Source organism: Nicotiana tabacum, chromosome 8, assembly GCF_000715075.1.
Source record: "Nicotiana tabacum cultivar K326 chromosome 8, ASM71507v2, whole genome shotgun sequence".
NCBI classification, from domain to species: domain Eukaryota; kingdom Viridiplantae; phylum Streptophyta; class Magnoliopsida; order Solanales; family Solanaceae; genus Nicotiana; species Nicotiana tabacum.
The window spans coordinates 76,922,353-76,944,331 of record NC_134087.1 but is presented as its reverse complement, the minus strand read 5'-3'; the positions used below and the strand labels follow the sequence as shown (position 1 = coordinate 76,944,331).

The window sequence follows — 21,979 nt, the reverse complement described above, 5'->3', positions numbered from 1 at the left end:
TGACTTCCACCTAATCTAAATACACAAATATCATAAAATTACCCACTATTTCACGCACACAAAGTTACTCCCTATCTTTTTCCATTTATTTATCACGTTTCACTTTTTTGATAATAAACTATAGTATTAATTTTTAAAAGAAAAACTGAATTAGATTATTTTAATATTTAAATTTAAATATTTAGAAATTATACAAAAAATAGTACTTATAATTTATAATTTTTTAATATCAATATGATAATAAAATACATATTAAGATATTTATTAAACTTAATGTAGTTTGACTCTCGAGAAGTGAAACGTAATAATTAGGGGTGTTCATGGTTCGGTTTGGATTGGTATTTCCCTAAAAAAAAAACCAAACTAAGTAAGTCGGTTTTTCAAATATTAGAACCAAACCAAACCAATTAAGTCAGTTTTTTCTCGATTCAGTTTATGTCGGTTTTTTGGTTTTTTCAGTTATTTGTCGGTTTTTTCTTAAATATAAGACATACACTGCCAAACACACATTTCTGCGACCACATTTTCAACCTAACACTAATAAATCAATTGCCCTTTGAGAAATCTATTATTTACCAAGATATATTGATGATAATTGAATCAAACAGTGATGAATAATTTAAGGAATCAATTAAAAGTATATTATTTTTAACATGAAATAGATTCTTACACTTAACAAAAGAAAACTACCAATTAAACTAGAATGTAAAGGTAAAGAATTGTACTAAAAGTACAAACGATTAATATTTGCTATAAAATTTTTTAAACTAGAATGTAAAGGTAAAGAACTGTACTAAAAGTGTAAATGATTAATATTTACTATAAGAAATTTTAAAACTTTGTATAAAAGTATACATATATATAGGTGTAATAATAAATTTAAAATAGCTACTCCTATATTCGGTTTGGTTCGGTTTTTTTAATTAAAACCAAAACCAAACCAAATTTGATCGGTTTTTAAATTTCAAAACCAAAACAAACCAAAAAGTATCGGTTTTTTTGATCGATTTAATTTGGTTTTCGGTTTGGTTTGGATTTTCGGATTCTTATGAACACCCCTAGTGACAAATAAGGGAACGGAGTGAGTATTTCAGACACAAAATCCCTGATACACATCTATAGTGATACTTTTATTCATGCATCAAGGAAAGGTGCTGTATATTGGACAATGATTTAACTTGTCCTTTCACATTCATACACCACTCCAAGCCAAATGCACCCTCAAATCTCTAAACTCCAAATTTTTTATTCACACCCAATATTTACTTCAAATCACGTTAACTTGCTTACTTAAATGATAAATAAGGGTATTATATATATATATATATAAAATCAAATAATTAAAATTATGAAAGTGTATTTAAAAACGCATATCATTATTAGTTTGATATATATACCTTGTTGAATTACTTTTTACATCCTCGTAGTCATCCACATTGAAAATATCAAAACACAATAAAAAACCTCTGTAACCTTCCAAAGAAGGAAAAAAAGGGGCGAGCATAAACTTTTTCCACCGTAACAATATCCATCGTTTTTATTTTTATATATGACGGGCATAAATTGTAAGATATTAATATAAGTTTATAAACATTAATAACTAAAATTTGAGAATTGAATAGCATAACATATTTTACTGAAAGTTTTGACAAAAAAAATTAAAAATAAGATAGTGCCAAATATTTTAGGATTCCAAAATAAAATAGTGCAATCTAAAGTAAAATGGAGGGAAGTAGTATTATATTCTTCACAATTAAAGTTGTAGTAGTATACTATAACACCATCTTCCCTCTCTCTTCCGTCTACTGTTTAAAGGGTCAATTAATCGTTGAAATTAGAAAGTAGAGGCAGAGTTGCACAGACTTTTGGAAGGAAAAAAGAAATATCATTTCGGGTATTCTTCTTCCTCATAGAACAATATAGGAGTACTAATATTTTCCCTCCTCTGTCTCCTGCTGACATATTTGTTTTTCTTACTTCATTTGTTTAAGTGATAGAAAAGATTTGTGCTTTTGCTTCAAGTTTGGATTTTTCTGTTTTTCTGATTCTGATTTTTTTGTACATAGTGGTTTTAAATGTTTTATAATCAACTGATAAATATGAAAATTAGACTCATGGTAGTATTCAGTCCTTTACCACTAGATAGTTTGGTGAGTTACAAGATTCTTTGTACCAACAAAACCTACATGTTTTTGTTATTTTCAGATTTCTGTTAAGGGGTTACATGAAAATTACTGATTTAGATCTGGGAAAGTATGTTAATTTTTCTTGGATTTTCGCGGGAAATAATTTGTACTATTTTTTCTGCTAAACTTTTCTGGAGATAATCTTGGCTTTAAGTGTCATATATGTGCACAAATTTATGTTTCCTTTTGATGACTGGTTTCCTATCACAGATAATCTTAGTTGAACTGCAGCTGTGTTGTGATATTCACATGTCTACAATTTTCTGTGTCATTCAATTCTGGAACCTCTTTTAACGAGATTTTCTTATTTTCCCTTATAAATATATTTGCAGGAGGGAATTAGCTGCTAATTCTGTCATCTTGAAAGTTAGTACCTGGTTTACTTTTTTGGAGGGAGTGCTGTTCTTGTTCAAGATGATGATGTTTGAGGAAATGGGGTTTTGTGGAGATCTTGATTTCTTCCCTGCTCCGCTAAAGGAAGTGGAAGTGGCTGCTCCACACACTGAGCTGGACGGGGAGCCGGCGATGGATGATGATTATAGTGATGAGGATATTGATGTGGATGAGCTAGAGAAGAGAGTGTGGAGGGACAAAATGAAGCTGAAAAGGATGAAAGAAATGAATCAGGGGAAGGAAGATATCGATTCTGCAAAACGACGCCAGTCGCAGGAGCAGGCGAGGAGGAAGAAGATGTCAAGGGCACAGGACGGGATCTTGAAGTACATGTTGAAAATGATGGAAGTTTGTAAAGCTCAGGGTTTTGTTTATGGTATCATCCCGGAAAAAGGCAAGCCGGTCGGAGGGGCATCTGATAATCTTAGGGAATGGTGGAAAGATAAAGTGAGGTTCGATCGAAATGGCCCTGCGGCCATAGCCAAATACCAAGCTGATCATGCCACCCCAGGGATGAACGAGGGATCTAATCCAGTTGGTCCTACGCCTCACACCTTGCAAGAGCTTCAAGATACCACCCTTGGTTCGTTATTGTCAGCTCTGATGCAGCACTGTGATCCTCCTCAGAGAAGATTCCCATTGGAGAAAGGTGTTTCGCCCCCGTGGTGGCCTACAGGGGAGGAGGATTGGTGGCCTCAGTTGGGTTTGCAGAAGGAACAAGGTCCTCCGCCTTATAAGAAGCCTCATGATCTGAAGAAAGCGTGGAAGGTTGGTGTCCTCACAGCAGTAATCAAGCACATGTTCCCTGATATTGCGAAAATCCGTAAGCTTGTAAGGCAGTCAAAGTGCTTGCAGGATAAGATGACAGCCAAAGAAAGTGCAACTTGGCTTGCCATCATCAGTCAGGAGGAAGCTTTGGCTCGAGAACTCTATCCTGATCGCTGTCCGCCCTTGTCCTCCGCTGGTGCTAGTGGAACATTCATGTCGAATGACAGCAGTGAGTATGATGTTGAAGGTGTTCAAGAGGAACCCAACTTTGATGTTCATGAGCAAAAACCAAACCATCTCAGCTTGTTGAATGTTAGTCTCGAGAGATTGAAGGAGACGCTGCCTCTGCAGCAACAATCTCATCCAAACAAGGATGAAATGATCACAGGCTTAGACTTCACCCGGAAGAGGAAGCAATCCGGTGAACAGACTGTTACAATGGACCAAAAGATCTATACGTGCGAGTTTCTTCAATGTCCTTACAGTGAACTTTGCCATGGTTTTCAGGACAGATCTGCCAGAGACAATCATCAATTAGCTTGTCCTTTCAGAAAAACTTCCCAATTGGGAATCTCAAACTTTCACGTGAACGAGGTCAAGCCAACTGTCTTCCCTCAACAATATGTCCAATCAAAGTCAGCTGCTCTGTCTGTCAATCCTGGACCAGGTCCACCTTCCTTTGATCTATTTGGAGTAGGAGTTCCTGAAGATGGGCAAAGGATGATTGATGAGCTAATGTCATTCTATGACAGTAAAATACATGGAAACAAAAGCCAAAATACGGGAAATGTTGCACTGACCAAAGAGCAGCCTCATCAACAACCTCGTCTCAACCAGGACAATTACCTACACAGCCAAGGGATGATGGAAAGGAATATCTTCAAAGACACAAATATTTCTGCAAGCCACCCTATACTCCCACAAGGCAATCTAGCTGATCAGTGTAAGGTTCTAAATTCATCATTCGATACAGGTTCTAGTGACAACTTCAATTTCATGTTTGGATCTCCGTTCAACTTACAATCCACCAATTATACTGGAAGTCTACCTGGCATTGGATGTGATAACACACCGAAGCAAGATATTCCCATTTGGTACTAGCCAAGAGATTTGTGAGACGTATATAATCAGTTGGAACGTCATAGTTATAGCTTGTTCCCTGAGAGGCAAGATCCCGATATAATTTGTATGCATTATAAAGGTAGATTTATTCGCTTAATAGATCTTTTAGTTATGGTATTTCTAGATACCATGTTGAAAGCTAGGCATGGTGTAATGAAGGAGGAGGAAGAGATACCCTCAATTACTAGCTATGCTGCTTATAGAATGTTTAGATATAATAAAAAATAAGTTAGTCTATTTTCTTATCTGTGTACAATTTCGGTTGAACTCACGCTGCAGTAATTTTGATATATTTATTTAAGTCTCTTTGTTGGCTGCATTTTGATGTTGATCAAAAGCTTGTCGTGTCTTTCAGCATAGGCGGTATCAGTATAAACTGTTGAATTTTTAAGCAGGTGAAGGTCGATCTCCTCGTTCAGTGCAGTTCTCGAGGTCGTTTGAGATTTCTTCTACCTTGTGAAGTCGAAATAGCATAATTGTTGATGTTGCCAAAGTTGTGTAATGGGAAGTTCCTTTCTATGATCTTTAGCTTCATAGTGAAGTGGTGCCTCATATTTTTTTCTGCTGTATCTGCTGCTTCCAAGTCTGTTTTAACTGTTTGATTTTCTATGCTATAGCAACATAACTTTTTTAGTTTATGGTTTACTTTGGTCAAGTGTCTCCAGGCTTGTGGATATGCTTGTTTTAAGTTCATTTCTATGGGGCTTAGTTATCTTGCTCATATTTGAACATACTTGAATTAACAGATACCCGGTACCCAGTGGTGTAGGCTAGCGGTCAATAAATTAGCTGAAAATGATGGCAAATCGAAGTTCAAATCACAGTAGAGACAAATAAAGCCAAGTAACTTTTTCCTATTTGCCCCATAGCAGGTGCCTAGTGGAATAGTCGAGATGCGCGTAAGCTAGTCTGACTATGATCATTATGGAAGAAAAATAAGTATTAACAGATACCCCACCTTTAGGGAAAGTACACAATTAGCCTATTTTCCCCTTCTCTACCTTCCTCTCCCAAGAAAAATGGAACAAGAAAGTAAATTGAAGGAATGAAAAAGTAATAAGGCAGGGATCATGTGAATGAGCAGATCACAATTATGTTTATTAGTACTACTTATTTTCTAATTTAAGAAGCTATGTAGTGTTGGCTGGTTCTTTCACATTCAATTTTCTTTTGATTGATTCTACTTTACTGAACTCTGTTTGCCTTGTAAGAAAATCGAATGATATGAAACTTAAACAGCAAATATAGCATGCCAAAAACAATTAGGAGAGTAGTTTTAATATTTATGAGTAATTCCTAATCTTTTTTCCCCCTCAAAGTTATTAGGTTTGCTTGAAGGGGAGCCTTGGAGCACGGTAAAGTTCTCTTCGTGTGGCCTTTAGGTCACGGGTTCGAGCCGTGAAAGCAGTTACTGATGCTTGCATGAGGGTAGGCTGTCTGCATTACAACTCTAACAGTTCGGCCCTTCTATGGACCTTGCGTGAACGCGAGATACTTCGTGCACCGAGCTGTCTTTCGTAAATTATTAGGTTTGCTTAAGATATTTTCTTTTAGTGGTATTTGTTACTACACCATGTACATGCATTTGGACATTTTCTTTCCTATATCAACAGATCCAATACAAAAACTAGAAGATGCACTTCCATTTATACAGGTCAAACAGAGAAGACTAATAAATAAAGAAAAACTTATTAAACAGGTAATGCTCAAAGGCAAATGCAATGTACATACAACTATGCATTAAGAACTGTCCCAAAAACACTAGACAACTTTTGTTGATAGGCTAACAGGCTTATCCCATTTTCTTATTAGGAACAAAGAATTTTCAATTTGTTTATTCTCAAACAGTTTGATGAAATCGGAACAGTTGTAACATAATGACCTGACACAGAATTGTCTTTTAATCTTCTACGTGGCAAACAATGACAATCTAACACCTGTTTAACATAAACAAGTACTGTTTGTTTTGCTATTATATGCCGAATCTCGATTAACTACACAGTTCAGTTAACTAGTTTATCTTTCATTGTCCTAAAAAACCATGTTATTCTATTGGACAAGATTCAGCATATAATAGCAAAACAATTAGTGATTGTTTATAGTAGACAGGTGAGTTCGAGTCGTAGAAGCAGCCATACATTATACCCCTTGAGATACGATACTTCCCTAAACCCTCAAGATGCTTTGTACAACGGGCAACTCTTTCTATTGGACAAGAGAAACAACAAGTTAAAACGAAACATAAAGAGCCAAAGTATGAATTAATATAATTGTGAACGGTAACTCAAACCATCAACTAATGTTATGGGATGGATGAAATCCTTCCATCATTACTTTTCTCTTCAATGGCGTCATAGTAATTGGGTGTAGTGAATAAGATCTTCACCTTTAAACGAAAATCTGAGTTTGAGTCATAAAAATAAAGAAATTCTTGATAGAAATGCTTTTTTCTTTAACGGACCTTGCACAATAAGAACCTAAATTAATCGATCCAATAAGTATCATATACAAAAACAAAAAGCTCAAATACTTGGCAGAAATAATGTGCACACATGCAGGACAGGAAAGCTCAGAGAATGCCTATCTATTTTTTTATTTTCTTTTTGGTAAGCAAAATTTTTTATTTACAAACCAAAAAATAGGTACAGCACAAGTCGAAAACGACACAAGAGTTTGGAAACATCTCCCATTGAGTTTAAAAACCGGCAGACTCTGAAGAAAATTAAGTTTAAAAAGATTATTATAATCTATAAACGTAGAAGGGCCCAACCGGGTTCGAACCGGTGACCTCTTGATCTGCAGTCAAATGCTCTACCACTGAGCTATGAACCCTTTGATGCGAAATTCATCCTTTTATATTTTCATATTTTATTAGAGAGAAAAAGAAGCTGGAACACTGACTCTATAATTGATTTGGGGTTAAAAACTTTTTTCCTTATGATATAGTGAAATTTGCCTGTTAGCATGTACCACGTGCAATTTCACTATTGTGAAGTCTTTGGGACAATAATTGGCCAGCTACCGTTGCCACTTCTACTTACCCCAACTGTCCCTCCACCTCCATTGGCTGTCTCCATCAAACACTTGATAATAACCCCCTTTTGCGCTTTCTAACTTTTCCTTTTCTTATTCTTTGACCTTTTTTTTTCCTACTAACAAAAACAGAAGATAAAAAAGGTTTATGAAATAAGGAGTTAAGCAAGGATCGAGAGATTGATTAAAGAATTTGTCCAAAGTTAATCTTGTCATGAGATGAGATGAGTCTCTATCGGAAATAATTTCTCTACCCTTTAAAAGTAGGGGTAGGTAGGGCTGTTCAAAATCGAACCGTAACCGTTAATTGAACCACAAAAACATCTTACTGGCTTATTGGTATCGGGTTATCGGGGTAATGGTTGATAAACGGATTGAAATTTTATGATTAACGGCTTAACCATTTGGGGGCGGATTACTCAATTTCCTTATCGGATAAACCATTCACCAGTTAAGAATTTTTATATTTACACTTTTACCTCTCTATGTGTAAAGTAATATTTGATGTATGATTAGATTTGATGGTAAGTAATATATGTAGACATTTATGTATAATTGAATTTGTTTGATTTTCCTATGAAAATGGCATTTAAAATCATGCTGGAGAGTAAACCTTGGATATCACAAAAGCAGATGATTATTCTTCTTAATCAGGGTATCGATATCATCAATTTGTGACAACAGAGTGGTGGTGATTTAGCCTAAGCCTCCATAGAACAAGATCTGTATATTGTGTTGCAACTGTACGTCATCATTTTGTTTGCTATCATGATCTGGCAAGTAATAGATATAGAGTGTATATGCTTAAGCCACGATCTTGAACTATATGATCAACAAAAAATGTTGATCATACTGAAAAAAACCTCCTCTAGGGAAGTGGCCCTGATGCGTGTAATAGAGAATAGGCATGCTTACCTTACTTGAATCTACATTAGGGATGGGATTGCCTTCGTATACGCCATGAGTCCACTGATGAGAAAGGGCTAGGGAAATCTTGAACCCAATTCCTACAATAATGAATATGAGTATAATTGAAATTTCTGGGGAATTATACATTTGTGTATTGATAAGATTGGCCGTGTTAGATCTAATTTTAATGATGCAAATAATATATCTGTGCAGGAAATCAATTACAAAAGATTAAGGAATCAAGGAGCTACTACAAGATTGCTGAAGTCAATCTGGATACTTAAGGAAAGAAATCAATCAGCAAAGATCATGGACAGCTGCGATGGAAAGAATCAAGCAAGCCTAAATTTAAGGCATCAATCAAGGCCAGCACATTCAATCCGGAAGATTGAAGCAGTCAAAAAGTATCGAAGATTCTGTAAGAAGATTTGCTGAGTGGCTAATTTAGGAAGGACCAACAATCAAGGAGTAAACTCTCGTCGTTAACTTCTGTAGAAGGAAAACGGTCAATTTCCTCTCATCAAGGAAGAGCAACGGCAAGCAATCTTATTCTTGGAAAGAATCAATCTCTTTCCAAGGATCAAATCTCTTGGGTTGCCAAGTCTCGTCAGCAAACGGTCTTCACTAAAGTATTTATACTCAGCATCAAGCCTTAGACAAACATACTTTGATCGAACCAAAAATCCTCTCTTTATTCTGCTACAAACAAACATTGTAGTTCTTTAAGATCTGTTGTGTAACTAGCCAGAGAAAAAAGGAGAGTACAACACTGGTGAGGTATTGTATCAAAAGAGATGAGTGTTATAGGAACTAAGCTATCACGTCATTTCCATTGTACTCGAAGAAACGCATTTACTAAAGCGAACTCCCTTGCAATCCAAGGGGGCTGGACTAGGATTCACATTGAATCCGAACCAGTATAAAATTCCGGTGTCTTTAATTCCTGCACTTACTTTCTGTGTTTTATATTCTGCTATTATAGCTGTTAGGTTTTTGTATCTAGTCGACTAATTGAGAAACTAGTCAACTAATAGAGATTAAGTTTAAAAATATACAATTCACTCCCCCTCTTGTACTTTCAATTGGTATCAGAGCAAGACTCACATTCTACTTTTGCTTAACAGCTTGTGAGAAAAGATCATAGCAAATCAAGTTATCATAGGAGCTCTCTTCCAGGAAGGAACTTCACAAGTTAGACCATCATACTTCAACGAACAACACTTTTCTCACTAGAAAGTGCGTATGGAGATCTTTGCCAAGGCTTATGACGTTAAAGTCTGGAGAGTCATCAAAAAGGGGAACCATCCCTTGCCAGTTGCTTCTCCACCATTTGCTGATCCTGAAGATATAGACTCATATACAAAAGAGCAAATGGAAGTGGTATGAGTCAACAATAAAGCTAGAAATCTGCTTCACAATGCTATAAGTGGTGAAGAATATGAGAAAATCTCTAGCTGTGACATAGCCAAAGAAATGTGGGATAAGCCTGAGGTTATATACGAATGAACCAACAAAGTAAAGGAAACATATATCAACATGTTGGTTCATGATTACGAACTCTTCTCAATGAAAGAAGGAGAATTTATTGAAGAGATGTTTGCCAGGTTCAGCAAAATAATAAGTGATCTAAAGGCATTTGGCAAGCCATTATACTAGTGGTGATCAAGTTAGAAAAATTCTCAGAAGCCTGCCAACCACTTGGCAGACCAAAGTAATCACACTTGAATCTCAGGATCTAAACAAATTATCATATGATGAACTACGAGGAGAACTCAAAGCCTTTGAAAAGACGCATCTCAAAAAGACTAGTCAAGAAGAAAAAAAGAAAATAGTCGCATTCAAGGCTTCAACTGAAATAGCTAAAAACGAAATTGTTGATGATCCTGAATCTCTACAAGAAGAGATTGCTATGCTATCGAGAAATATAGATGGCTTAATGAGAAGATTCAAAAATACAAAGAAAGGAAGAATTCCGCCAAGACCATCCAGGCAATACAACGAACAAGATACGAATGATGGAAAATGCTATGAGTGTGGAAGATTTGGACACATTCAAGCTGAATGCCCAGAACTAAAGAGAAAAATTTCTAGAGGCTTTAACAAGAACAAATCTTTTGGAAGCTAGAGTGATGAGGACAGTTCAGACCACAAAGAGATAGCAAATCTTTGCTTCATGATGATTCTGGAAAACAAAATGAACAAATCCTTAGGATGCTGGACAGATAAGGACACTTCAGATGATGAAAATGAAAACTGTTTCATGGCATGAGGTGAAACAAGTGAGGTAAGATCTTATGACTGTTAAAGATGCAATGAATTGCAGGATATTCTTGATTTAACTTTGAAAGAGTCTCAAAAAATGATGAATGAGCTTAAGAGACTAAATAAAGAGGTTAAAGACTGGAAACTCAAACATGAAGTATGTGAAATTGAAAAAGAAGTACTTCAAGAAGAGTTTGAGGAATTACAAATGCAACTCAATGGCATGCGCAAATCCACCAATTACAGTTCTGTCAGGTCAAACCAGATGACTTACAAGTCAACTAGAAAAGGACCAGCCAGAACAAAGTCCACTAGTACTAACACTAATGAAAGACCTAAAGGTGGGTCAGAAGTTACGTGTCACTACTGTAACAAAAGTGGGCACAAATATTCTTTTTGTCGTTTTTCGTAAAGCAAATGTTTCAGGATAGGTTTGGAAACCAAAAAATAATTCTGAATCTAGCAATACTAACCTTCTAGGACCCAAGCAAGCTTGGGTACCTAAAAGAAAGTAATCACTTTGTTTTGCAGGAACACCACAGAATAAGCCGCAAAGGAAAATGGTATTTAGACAGTGCGTGTTCCAGTCACATGACAAGCGACAAAAACCTGTTCAAAGAAGTTACAAAAATTGATGGAGGAAGCGTTAAGTTTGGGGATGACTCATGTTGATACCCAATTTTTTCCTATATATTTTAAATATGCATAAATACCTTCAAAATAACATATATATGCATATATAAGCATGCACAAGGTTTTTATAATTTTTTCCATAATTTTGAGGGTTTAAATTGATTTATTTCCTCCCCTTTTATTCATAAAAACCCCAATAATTATTTCCAAAATTATTTTTATGATAATTTATTTATTTTATTTCTATACTTATGCCAAAATATGTCTAATATAATTTTTATGCATTTTTATAATTACATTTAGTATTTTTTAAGCTAAATTGCATATAATTTCAATGTTAGCCCATTTTAAGGTATAATTATATTTTATATGCGTAAAATTGGTTCCTATATTTTTAAAATTATAATTATGTATTTTAAATCATTTTGGCACATTAAATCATTTTCCATAAATTACCTATTATTTATTATAAACTAAAGTAGGGAAAATTGGCTATTTAAGTTATATCCAGATTTGGCTTTCGATTTTAGCCAAATTGAACCCAATACCCAACCTAATTTCCTATTAAATAACCCGACTCAGACCCTATAAACCCCTACCCAAACTCGGAACCCGTCTACCTGGGCAAATCCTGACCGTTGATCTCCCAGATCAACGGTCCAAACAAGCCCCTTCCTTTTTAATCCTAAAGACCACTAACCCTATCTCATTTTTGATATTCCGCTGCCCTCAAACTCTCTCATCTCCTCTCTTCTCTCTCAACCTAACCCTAATCCCCTTCAATCGCCGCCTCCTTCTCCGGTCATCTCCAGCGACCGCCTTTCAACCCCAAGCCTCAATGGGTCCTCCACCGCCTTGCTCATCATCTCTGAGGCCTTCAAGGGTCTTGGGCCATGCCGATTTGGATCTAGGGTTTCTGTTTTTGTTGTTATTGGCTTCTCCGGTGTGATTTTGGGCAAAATCACACCATATATGTTACGATCTTTGAAGTTTACAACAAGTTCTTCCGTTTCTATTAGGGTTTCCTTTGAAACCCTAACTCTCGTTTGAACCTCTCAGATCTGTGCTATTTTTAACGCTTTACGTCTGTTTCTTCCTATGTTTGCACTATTCTCGAACTTCTTCTGAAAGACCCTCAACTTTAAACTATTTTACTTTCTTTAAAATTAGGGTTTCTCGGAGTTTCTTCTACACTTGTTTAACCAATTTTTTTCTTTATGTTTAAACCTCTTTCCTCGTATATCTTGACTAATTTCATGTTCTCAATGCTTTTTCAACTCGACTCTATTAAAAGTCCTAATTTCTTAGATCTTCTTTGTTTCGTTTTGTGTGTTAGCATGACTACTTGATTTTGTTAAAGTTCCTATTGATTACTATGCTCCGAATGTGTTTTTCTGAGTCCCTAGACTATTTATGTCACTTCTGTATGATCATGTTCATCTGGTCTGTTCATCTCTTGCTTCTTTCTGTCGATATGGTTGACCTTGCCTGTTTGGTACGCCTGTTTGTTCTTCTCTATTTATATGTTGAAATATAGAATCATGACCTTCTCTTGATTTGATTCTGATTTACTTATTTGATGGTTCGATTGAAAGGTTTTTAAAACCCTAAAATTCTAGTCGTCTGTTTAAATTGACTGATTTCATTACATTATCTGCTATGGTACTTTATTTTTACTGAGTCATTCCTTAATTGGGTTTTTTCTGAACCTAGTCCTAATTGACTACCCTATGCTTACTGAACTTTGATTCTTTCCTTATTTATCCTGTACTGATTTTCCTTTTCTCGCCTTATATGTTGTTGTTTCTTTACCGTTTAAATTAACTCCCTTAACTTAAGGGAATACTTCCTTGATTTTCTAATTGATTGATTCTGAGTTCCTCAATTATTATGCTACTATGAGTCTTACCTTATTCTACTACCTATTTTCAACTATAAGTACTCCAGTCTTTCATTAACACAGACACGAACACTTGGGTTCAAAAACTACCTCTCTTACTAAAATCTCTGCTCCCTCTCTCTCTCTCTCTCTCTCTTGTGCTATTTGTTACTGTTAGCCGGCTGCAAGCCAAGGCTAATCATTTCTGCTCTTTTGTTCTCTCATATTACTTGCTTTTCTCTTCACTGGTATGTCCTAGTTTTAATTCAAAGTTCCAACAACAACATGTTTCTCTTATTGTTTCAGTTTCTCTTATTTCTAGTTTGCTTCTACTTGTGGTTCTGTTGTGAAACTTGTAGTTAAGTTACATTATCAGCATGTTATTATCTTTCCCCTTCCTTTAGAGTAATACACTCCCCTTATGTGTGTTTCTGAGCATGCCTTACCATTTACCTCTTGTTGTGTATTTACCATTCTATATGAATCCCCAAGCCCCTATCACCCCTCTATATGTTTGTGTTCTTCCTGACTGATTTATGACTATGCTAGTGTCAACTGTTTCTGAGCATGTCTAAACCAGTCCTAAGACCCTTGCAGGGTTACGTGTTTGCAGCCAAATATCTATGTGTCCCAAACCACTTGACCCCTGTGTGACTACTGAATTCATTTGGATTCTGTAAACTAGTTGTATGTGATCCTATCTTAAGGTGTTTGAGCTTTGTTTACTACTCCAACCTCTTTTTCAAACAATCTCTGCTGCTTTACTAATTACTTTCAAAACAGGCTTTCTAATATAGTCTTTAATAAACCTTTTTCAACTTATTCCAGCACTTTCACTTTACTCTTAGTCAATAAGTTCTGCCCCCTCTAGTATGTGTACTGCCTTGGGATCCTATTGAAGCTCTCTGAACTCTGGTATACTGAGGTTGGCCTTTCCATACTGCACTGGTTCAATTCTTGGTTCCTAAGTCTAGGTGTAAGCATTTCCCGGGGCCCTTGAGACCCTCAGGGAACTTTGATGCACCTAGACTCTGATTTATCTATGGAATTGAGGCTTATGAGACCATTGGAGGCTTTGGGAAACTTGGGCCTAACTGCAGGCTCCCTATAGAATAGCTTCTTGATTTTCTATTTTTTATGTAATTCATTCATTGGTCTGTAATAATTTGTAAACTGATATTTGGGGTATTTAGTAAAAGGGTGGGTAGATGAATACTTTATGGGGTAATACGGGTAGAGATCCTGCTCTTAGGACATTATTTTTTAAAGTTTGACTGCTTGCATAAATAGAAAACATGCTCATAGGTACTCTTTTGAATCTGATTGCTTTGCCTAAATAGATATCATGCCAATAGGATTTCACTTTTAAGTTTGTTTGCATCAAGTAGAAATCATGTTCACTTTTAAGTTTGTTTGCATCAAGTAGAAATCAGTCCAATAATAGATGTCATGCCTATATGACTCAACTCCGATTCAGTTCTAATAAGCCTTTTTGTATGTTGCTGCAAATCGATTAAAATCAGTAATAAGCCTAGATATTATGCCTATAGGGATCTCTACTCGCAATTCTGTCTGATAATTTAATTTAACCTAATAATCAACTTCATTACACCTAGTTCATTTTTAAAACTGGTCTTATCAAGTGTTAAACATTTCTTGAAACAAGTTCTTTCAAAATTGCCTCAATCTCATTAGATATCATGCCTATAGGTATTAAAGGAGTCTATTTCTAAAACCTGTTTATTTCTGCATTAGCATAGACACCAGTATTCTGCATATAGGCAAGCCTTGGGGCATTTTCAAAAACTGCATTTTCCTGAAGCTGTCTCTGTCGCTTAATGTTTCTAATTATAACAGGCTTTTAAAAGAGTCCCTAGGCAATCACTAGGGTATAACTTCTGAGTATAAAAGGTTTTGTTTGTTTCTACATAATCACTTAGATATCCTGCTTTAGGACATTGATTAATAAAACCTTAACTGTGTTTGAGTCGTGCTGCTTGTATGTTTGTTCAATGAGGAAACTCTGAGCCTCTTAATTGCTCCCATTATGTGTGAAGTCCTAAATGTTTTTGACTATCGCCTTAGACTTTTCGCCTTTCTAAACCTTAGGGGTACGTCTATAACTACCTATAGGTAGAGGTCCTAACTCTCTCCAGGACCATTAAGAAGGGACGAGTAGTAGCACGCAATAGGAACCATTGACCAAACACTCGCTTTGCATGACCAATAAGGGGATGGGAAAGGTAGACATGGGATATGATGACTACGCGTTAATGTCACGTGTAGTCCCTCATTGAGGAGTGTTTACCGGACATTGCGTGGGGTGATCCTATAGGATAAACAACCTAGGACCCCTCTTTACCAAATCCTCTCTTTATTTAAACTTTTATCTTGTTACTCGAGTTATCTAACGTGCTTTACTTGCAATTTATTTGATTCAATTGTTTACGTGGACTAATTTGTGAATATAAGTTTGGTCGGGACCCACAATTGTGGACTTAGAGGGGTGCCTAACACCTTCCCCTCGAGGTTACTTCGAGCCCTTACCCTAATCTCTGGTAATACAAACCAACTCAAGAGTTAATCACTCTAGGTGCCCTAATGCACCATAATCCGTTAGGTGGCGACTCTTCAAATACCCAATTCCCAAAAGGAAATGAGTCATTACACCCCGTGAATGTTGAAATCCGGACCACTTCCCCCGTCAAAAAGGGGAGGAAAAAAGGGGGCGCAACAGCATGGCAACTCTGCTGGGGATACCTTTAGGCTCTTACCATGACGAACTTGTCTTTTACAAATTAGTTCAAGCATGCTTATCCCGCACCTTTCTCCCTTATTTGAGTTTAACTGTCTATTTTTTTCAAGCATTTATGATTTCTTTATTACCTTGAAAAACTGACTTGTCTCTTTGTTTTCCTTTTTCTGTAATTGTCTTTTTAATTATTTAAATGCTGTATTTATTTTTCCTACGTGAAAATACGTGCCTACATATTATTAATTGCTGCCTAAATCATGCTCCACATCATATTCCACTCGTGCGTATCAAATTCTATAGCAACGCTTCAATGAGTGGTTGCGCTCTTCCTATTTATTACCCTTAAATCCGGAAAGGCTTATTTGCGGTAAAACCAGCCGATCAGCAGTGCAGTCGACGGTTTTGTCCTTCCCCCTCAAGTTGTCCGCTTGAGGGTACTAGTCTAAAACCCCATGGAAACCTTACTTTGTTTAAATTGTGCATGCATCATGGTCAAACCTAGTCGGGTCAGCTATGCTGTCTACATAATGATCCTTTAAGATAAGCCTTATCTAAAGTCCATCGGGTTTTTCATAATCCCAACGGAAGCAACCACGTTCTGTACATTAATTTGGAGGACTAAATGCCGATATGCTGATCATAAGTGTATAAATAGTCGAGTCCGGTGGGGGTAAAGCCAAACCCTTTTGTTTTGCAGAAAATGAGGGACAAGGTCCCCAACTTCAGTATGGTTAGCACACCCTCACTCTTGCTAGACTGGTGGAGGAATCTTCCGTCAAATGACCAAATCAACGAATGGAAAGAGAGGGCCGCCAAATCCAGAGAAAAGCTGGAATATCTAGAATACAGCCTGTTGGAATTGGAAAGAAAGGTGAGAAAGAGAATCATCAATTGCCAGAACGCTGAGGGAAATGAAGGAGAACATTTGGTAAAGGCATTTTTACTGGTGAACCTACGCGAACTGGAGGATTTAATCAACGAGAACATTCAACCTGGGGAAGGTCCTTCAGGGACCAAATAGATTAGATTTACTTGCTTTTCTTATAATTTAATAAGGCGAAGTGCCAGTAGTGACTTGTTTTATTATTATGTTAGTGTCGTTTTTGGATTCGTCTACTTTTATATTATGAAATGAAGCATTTATTGGAATTTGAAGTTATCCAAATTTATTTGTCGCTAGGCCTACCTCGGGCACAACGAGGCTCCCAAATTAGGATGCGATTTTATATTTCGCAATATGCGTTTAAATACTGCAAACATTTCAGGATCCCCACTAACTTGTTACCTTTTTGTTTTGTTTATTTTTACTATTATTATTCCCATCCCCATAGGTTGGTTCATCCATACTGGCCTCATCAACATATCATATCAGATCCAGAGGCCTTCCACCTCCTCATCCTCCAAGCAACACAAAAAGCAAAGGAAAAGCAAAGATGGATGACTTAAGTGGAATACGAAAGGAAAATGGTGAGAACGCAGAGACCTCCAACGGTCATAGTACTCTGGTCCCAAATGACTTGGTTTTGAGACTTAAACAAAAGATACTAGAACTGCAAGGAGAACGCAAAGAACCCAATTCCTCAAAACCCACTTCCACAAAATCCTACCGCACCAAATCAATACACAACTCCACCCCAAAACATCAATAATCCACTGTCGATACCAACTCCACCATAACATCATCATCAACCAATTCCATACCCACCGACCACCACTTACCACACTCCCCAAAATACACCACCACTCATTCCCGATCCACAAAACTCCACCAATGACCATCACTATACCCAAGTTCCTGGCACCCATCAGAGCAATCCCATATACATGGAAACTATACCACATTCTACCCAACCCATCTCCAGTGCACCGGAACCCTCCAAAAAGGACCTGCTCATTAAGAACATAACCAAAGAACTCAAGAAGTTAACAAGCTGAGTTCAAGGTGTTGAAGGCAATAGGGGAATAAAAGGTTTGAACTATGAAGATCTGTGCATATAACCCGATGTGGAATTGCCAGAAGGATACAAACCTCCCAAGTTCGAAATGTTCGATGGTACAGGTGATCCTAGGATTCACCTAAGGACTTAATGTGACAAGCTGGTCGGGGTTGGAAAAGATGAAAAGATTCGAATGAAGCTCTTTATGAGGAGCCTTACTGGGGCTGCTTTGTCTTGGTATATCAGCCAGAATCCCAAGAAATGGTCCAATTGGGTGAGCATGGCGTCAGATTTCATGGACCGGTTCAGTTTCAACACGGAGAATGCACCGAATATCTTTTACATTCAGAATCTCAAAAATAAACCTACTAAGACTTTCCTCAAGTATGCTACTCATTGGAGGTCGGAAACCGCCAAGGTCAGGCCCGCTTTGGACGAAGAACAGATGAATAAATTCTTCGTCAGAGCACAGGATCCACAATATAATGAGAGGCTAATGGTCATCGAAAATCACAAATTCTCGGATATAATCAAGCTCGGGGAAAGGATCGAGGAAGGAATCAAGAGCGGGATGGTAATAAATTTTGAGGCACTGCAAGCCACGAATAAGGCACTCCAATCAGGTGGCATATCGAAGAAGAGAGATGTTGGGGCATTAATGGTGGCCCAAGGCCCAAAAACTCCACTCACATACCAAACACCCCTACCCACATACCAAATACCTCCGCCCACCTATCAAACACCTCCACCTACATAACAAGAATCACCACCTACATATCAACCTTCATCTCCTAGATATTCCCAACCAACCACTGTCCATCATACCTACAATTCCTAACCATCCCACTTCCAATCGCCACCAACTCGCCAAAATTATCCAAGACCGAAACCCAACTTCGACCGCAAGCCACCCAGATAATACACCGCCATTGCTGAGCCCATCGACGAATTGTATGAAAGGTTTTAGGTTGCAGGTTATGTCACTCTTATTCCCGCTATGGCACTAGAAAATCTATCCCAGTAGGTCAATCCGAACAAAACTTGTGCATACCACTCCGGTATGAAAGGGCACACCACTGCCGAGTGCCGAACATTGAAGGATAATATCCAGACACTCATTGACAACAAGGTCATACAAGCGAAGGAAGTTGTGCCTAATGTCCGCAACAATACCCTCCCTGACTATAGAGGTGACGATGTACATGTTATAGAAACAAATGAGGAATGGGATCCTGAGGGGTTAATCAGGATTATCCGAGAAGGCGATGACTTTAACGTTGCACTTACACTCACTCCTATCGTGGTTCAGACTCAGGCACCTATTGACGTTGAGGTAACTACATCAGTTCCATTCAATATGGAAGTAGCTCCGCTCGCAGCCACCTCTGCTCCATTTAAAGTAGAAGTGGTCACACCTTTTACTGTGACGGTGTCAACCACACCCCCATTCAACTCAAAAGCGATACCCTGGGATTATGTCACCGAGGCTCGACAAAAAGGGAAGACTAACATAGAGGAATCTGACGTCGCACAAGGGATGACTAGAACTGGAAGAGTCTACACACCTGAACACTTGGGAGGTTCAAGTAAGGATGCCACTGCTAGGTAGCCTGTCATTGAGACCGGGTCGGATGACCTGTGGAGGAAAGTACATGCAAAAGAAATTCTATTGTTGATCACCTGAACAAAGTCCCTACTCAGATATCTATCCTGTCACTATTATAGAATTCAGAGGCACACAAGAACGCCTTGATGAAAGTGCTGAGCAATGCTTATGTACCCAATAATATCACTGACGGAGAAATGGCCAACATGGTCGGTCAGGTGCTGGAGAGACATAAGATTATCTTCTACGAAGACGAGCTGCCACTCGAAGGTCTGAATCACAATCGAGCATTGCATATTACGGTACAATTTGAAGACAAGTTTATTGCCAGGGTCCTGGTTGATGGAGGTTCGAGTCTAAATATTTGTCCGTTGGACACCCTGAAAAGGTTGGACAAAGGTTTCCATGAAATACGGACCGGAATCATGAATGTGAAGGCTTTCGATGGGTCCTAGAGGGCCACGATTGGGGAAATCAACCTTTGCTTACAGATGGGACCAACTTGGTTCGACGTTGAATTCCAAGTGTTTGACATACCAGCCTCATATAATCTTTTGTTGGGTCGCCCATGGATCCATGCTGCTGGGGCTAGCCCACTACACTACATCAAGTCGTAAAATTCGAATGGAACCATCAGGAGGTAATCATTCATGGAGATGGGAGTAACCCCATCTACACTAGTCAAACCATTCCGGCCATTGGACAGAGAAGTAGGCCAGGATGGAAAACCTATCATCACATTGAACGGGTCAATGCCGTCGAGAAGGATAAGTGGTGGAGTAACAAAATAGAAAGCATACTAGCATGGTCCGGATATGAACACGACAAGGGTTGGGAAAGAACCTTCAGGGTATCACCAAGCCAATACGGCTAAAAAACCATGGTACCACCTTTGGGCTTGGATAGCAGTATACATGGCAGGAGTACAGGGAGTGATTGCCTCCATAGCGTGGACCGTATTGCCCTCTTGAGCAACCAGTACCCCGTTTGGAACAAGCTTTTCATCAGGTGGACACAATATGGGGAACTGCTGAAGAAGAAGCACTAGCTGGGCTGAAGGACCTGTTCTTGGAAGATGAGGATATGGACTGCAGTGCCATAATTGAGGAGGAAGAGGAAGAAGGCCTCTCCATCCAGACCGTGGCAAAGGGAGATGTTCTCAAAAACTGGACCGCCACACCATCCCGAGCCCACTGAGTCCCTAGGTAGCTTGGCAGAATTTATAGCTATTCTAGGCATTTAAATTTTTCAGCAATTTTGTTTTAAAATAAATGCTCGATCCATCGAGCCAAGCTTTGTTTGAACAATTTTCTCAGTTTTAATCAAATGCATTTATTCTTTATCATTTATTCATTACTATTTTTACACTTTTTCCTTGTACAGTGTTATTATTACTTTTCCTGATGAACCAGTGATTGTGACATGTAATGAGGCAACGCAACAGGAGAATATTGACTCGGAGGAAGAAGATGAGATACCCGAGGAAATTGTCAGAGAAGTTGAGAATTTTGAGAACATGCCTAAATCCAACTTGGACGAAACAGAAGTAATAAATTTGGGAGATGCCGAGACCGTCAAAGAGACCCGCATCAGCATTCACTTGTCGCCGACAGAGAAGGAAGAATACATTCGTTTTCTGAATGAATATAAGGATATCTTTGCATGGTCATATGACGATATGACCGGTTTGAGCACATCTATAGTAGCTCACAATTTGCCTACCAATCCCATGTGTTTGCCAGTTAAACAAAAACTCAGAAAGTTCAAACTAGATATGAGTTTGAAAATCAAGGAGGAAGTTACCAAGCAGATCAAAGCCAAAGTTCTTAGGGTTGTTGAATAACCAACCTGGTTAGCTAACATCGTGCCAGTTCCGAAGAAGGACCTGGGAAGGTCAGGGTATGTGTTGATTATCGGGATTTAAACAGAGCAAGTCCCAAAGACGACTTCTCACTGCCAAATATACACATCCTGATCGATAACTGCGCCAAGCATGAACTCCAATCCTTTGTAGATTGCTTCGTAGTTATCACCAGATCTGGATGGACGAAGAGGATGCCGAGAAGATAACTTTTATTATGCCTTGGGGTGTGTACTGTTACAAGATGATGTCATTCGATCTAAAGAATACTGGGGCTACTTACATGAGGGCCATGACAACCATCTTCCATGATATGATACACAAGGAAATAGAGGTATATGTGGACGACGTCATTATCAAATCCAAAAGGGCCGCAGATCACATAGTAGATTTGAGAAAATTCTTCGACAGGCTCAGGAGGTACAATTTGAAGTTAAACCTCGCAAAAGTGTGCGTTTGGGGTCCCCGCAAGAAAGTTATTGGGATTCATTGTCAGTCGCCGAGGGATCGAGCTAGATCTGACAAAAGTCAAAGCTATTCAGGAGTTACCGCCACCTAAATTCAAAAAGGACGTGATGAGCTTCTTGGGACGGCTCAACTACATCAGCCGATTCATAGCACAGTCCACAGTGATA

General features: G+C 38.0%; 1 protein-coding gene and 1 non-coding gene across 3 annotated transcripts; one reads left to right on the top strand and one right to left on the bottom strand.

The window, feature by feature from the left end:
• Positions 1 to 1,666: 1,666 nt before the first annotated feature.
• Positions 1,667 to 4,770, top strand: LOC107814442 (ETHYLENE INSENSITIVE 3-like 1 protein). Of its 2 annotated transcripts, none has more exons than XM_016639857.2 (2): positions 1,667 to 1,894; positions 2,519 to 4,770. In XM_016639857.2, exon 2 carries the CDS (start codon positions 2,601 to 2,603, stop codon positions 4,446 to 4,448), a length of 1,848 nt encoding a protein of 615 aa, XP_016495343.1. In that variant the 5' UTR covers positions 1,667 to 1,894; positions 2,519 to 2,600; the 3' UTR covers positions 4,449 to 4,770. The 2 variants fall into 2 exon arrangements, with proteins under 2 accessions (XP_016495343.1, XP_016495344.1); XM_016639858.2 differs by lacking the exon at positions 1,667 to 1,894 and adding an exon at positions 1,910 to 2,150.
• A 2,459-nt stretch (positions 4,771 to 7,229) lies between these two features.
• Positions 7,230 to 7,301, bottom strand: TRNAC-GCA (transfer RNA cysteine (anticodon GCA)). Its single transcript has one exon. It is a non-coding gene; the product is annotated as a tRNA-Cys (tRNA).
• Between the last annotated feature and the right edge of the window lie 14,678 nt (positions 7,302 to 21,979).

Coding starts and splice junctions, on each gene's coding strand:
- LOC107814442 (XM_016639857.2), top strand. CDS start 2,601: ATGATGATGTTTGAGGAAATGGGGTTTTGTGGAGATCTTGATTTCTTC.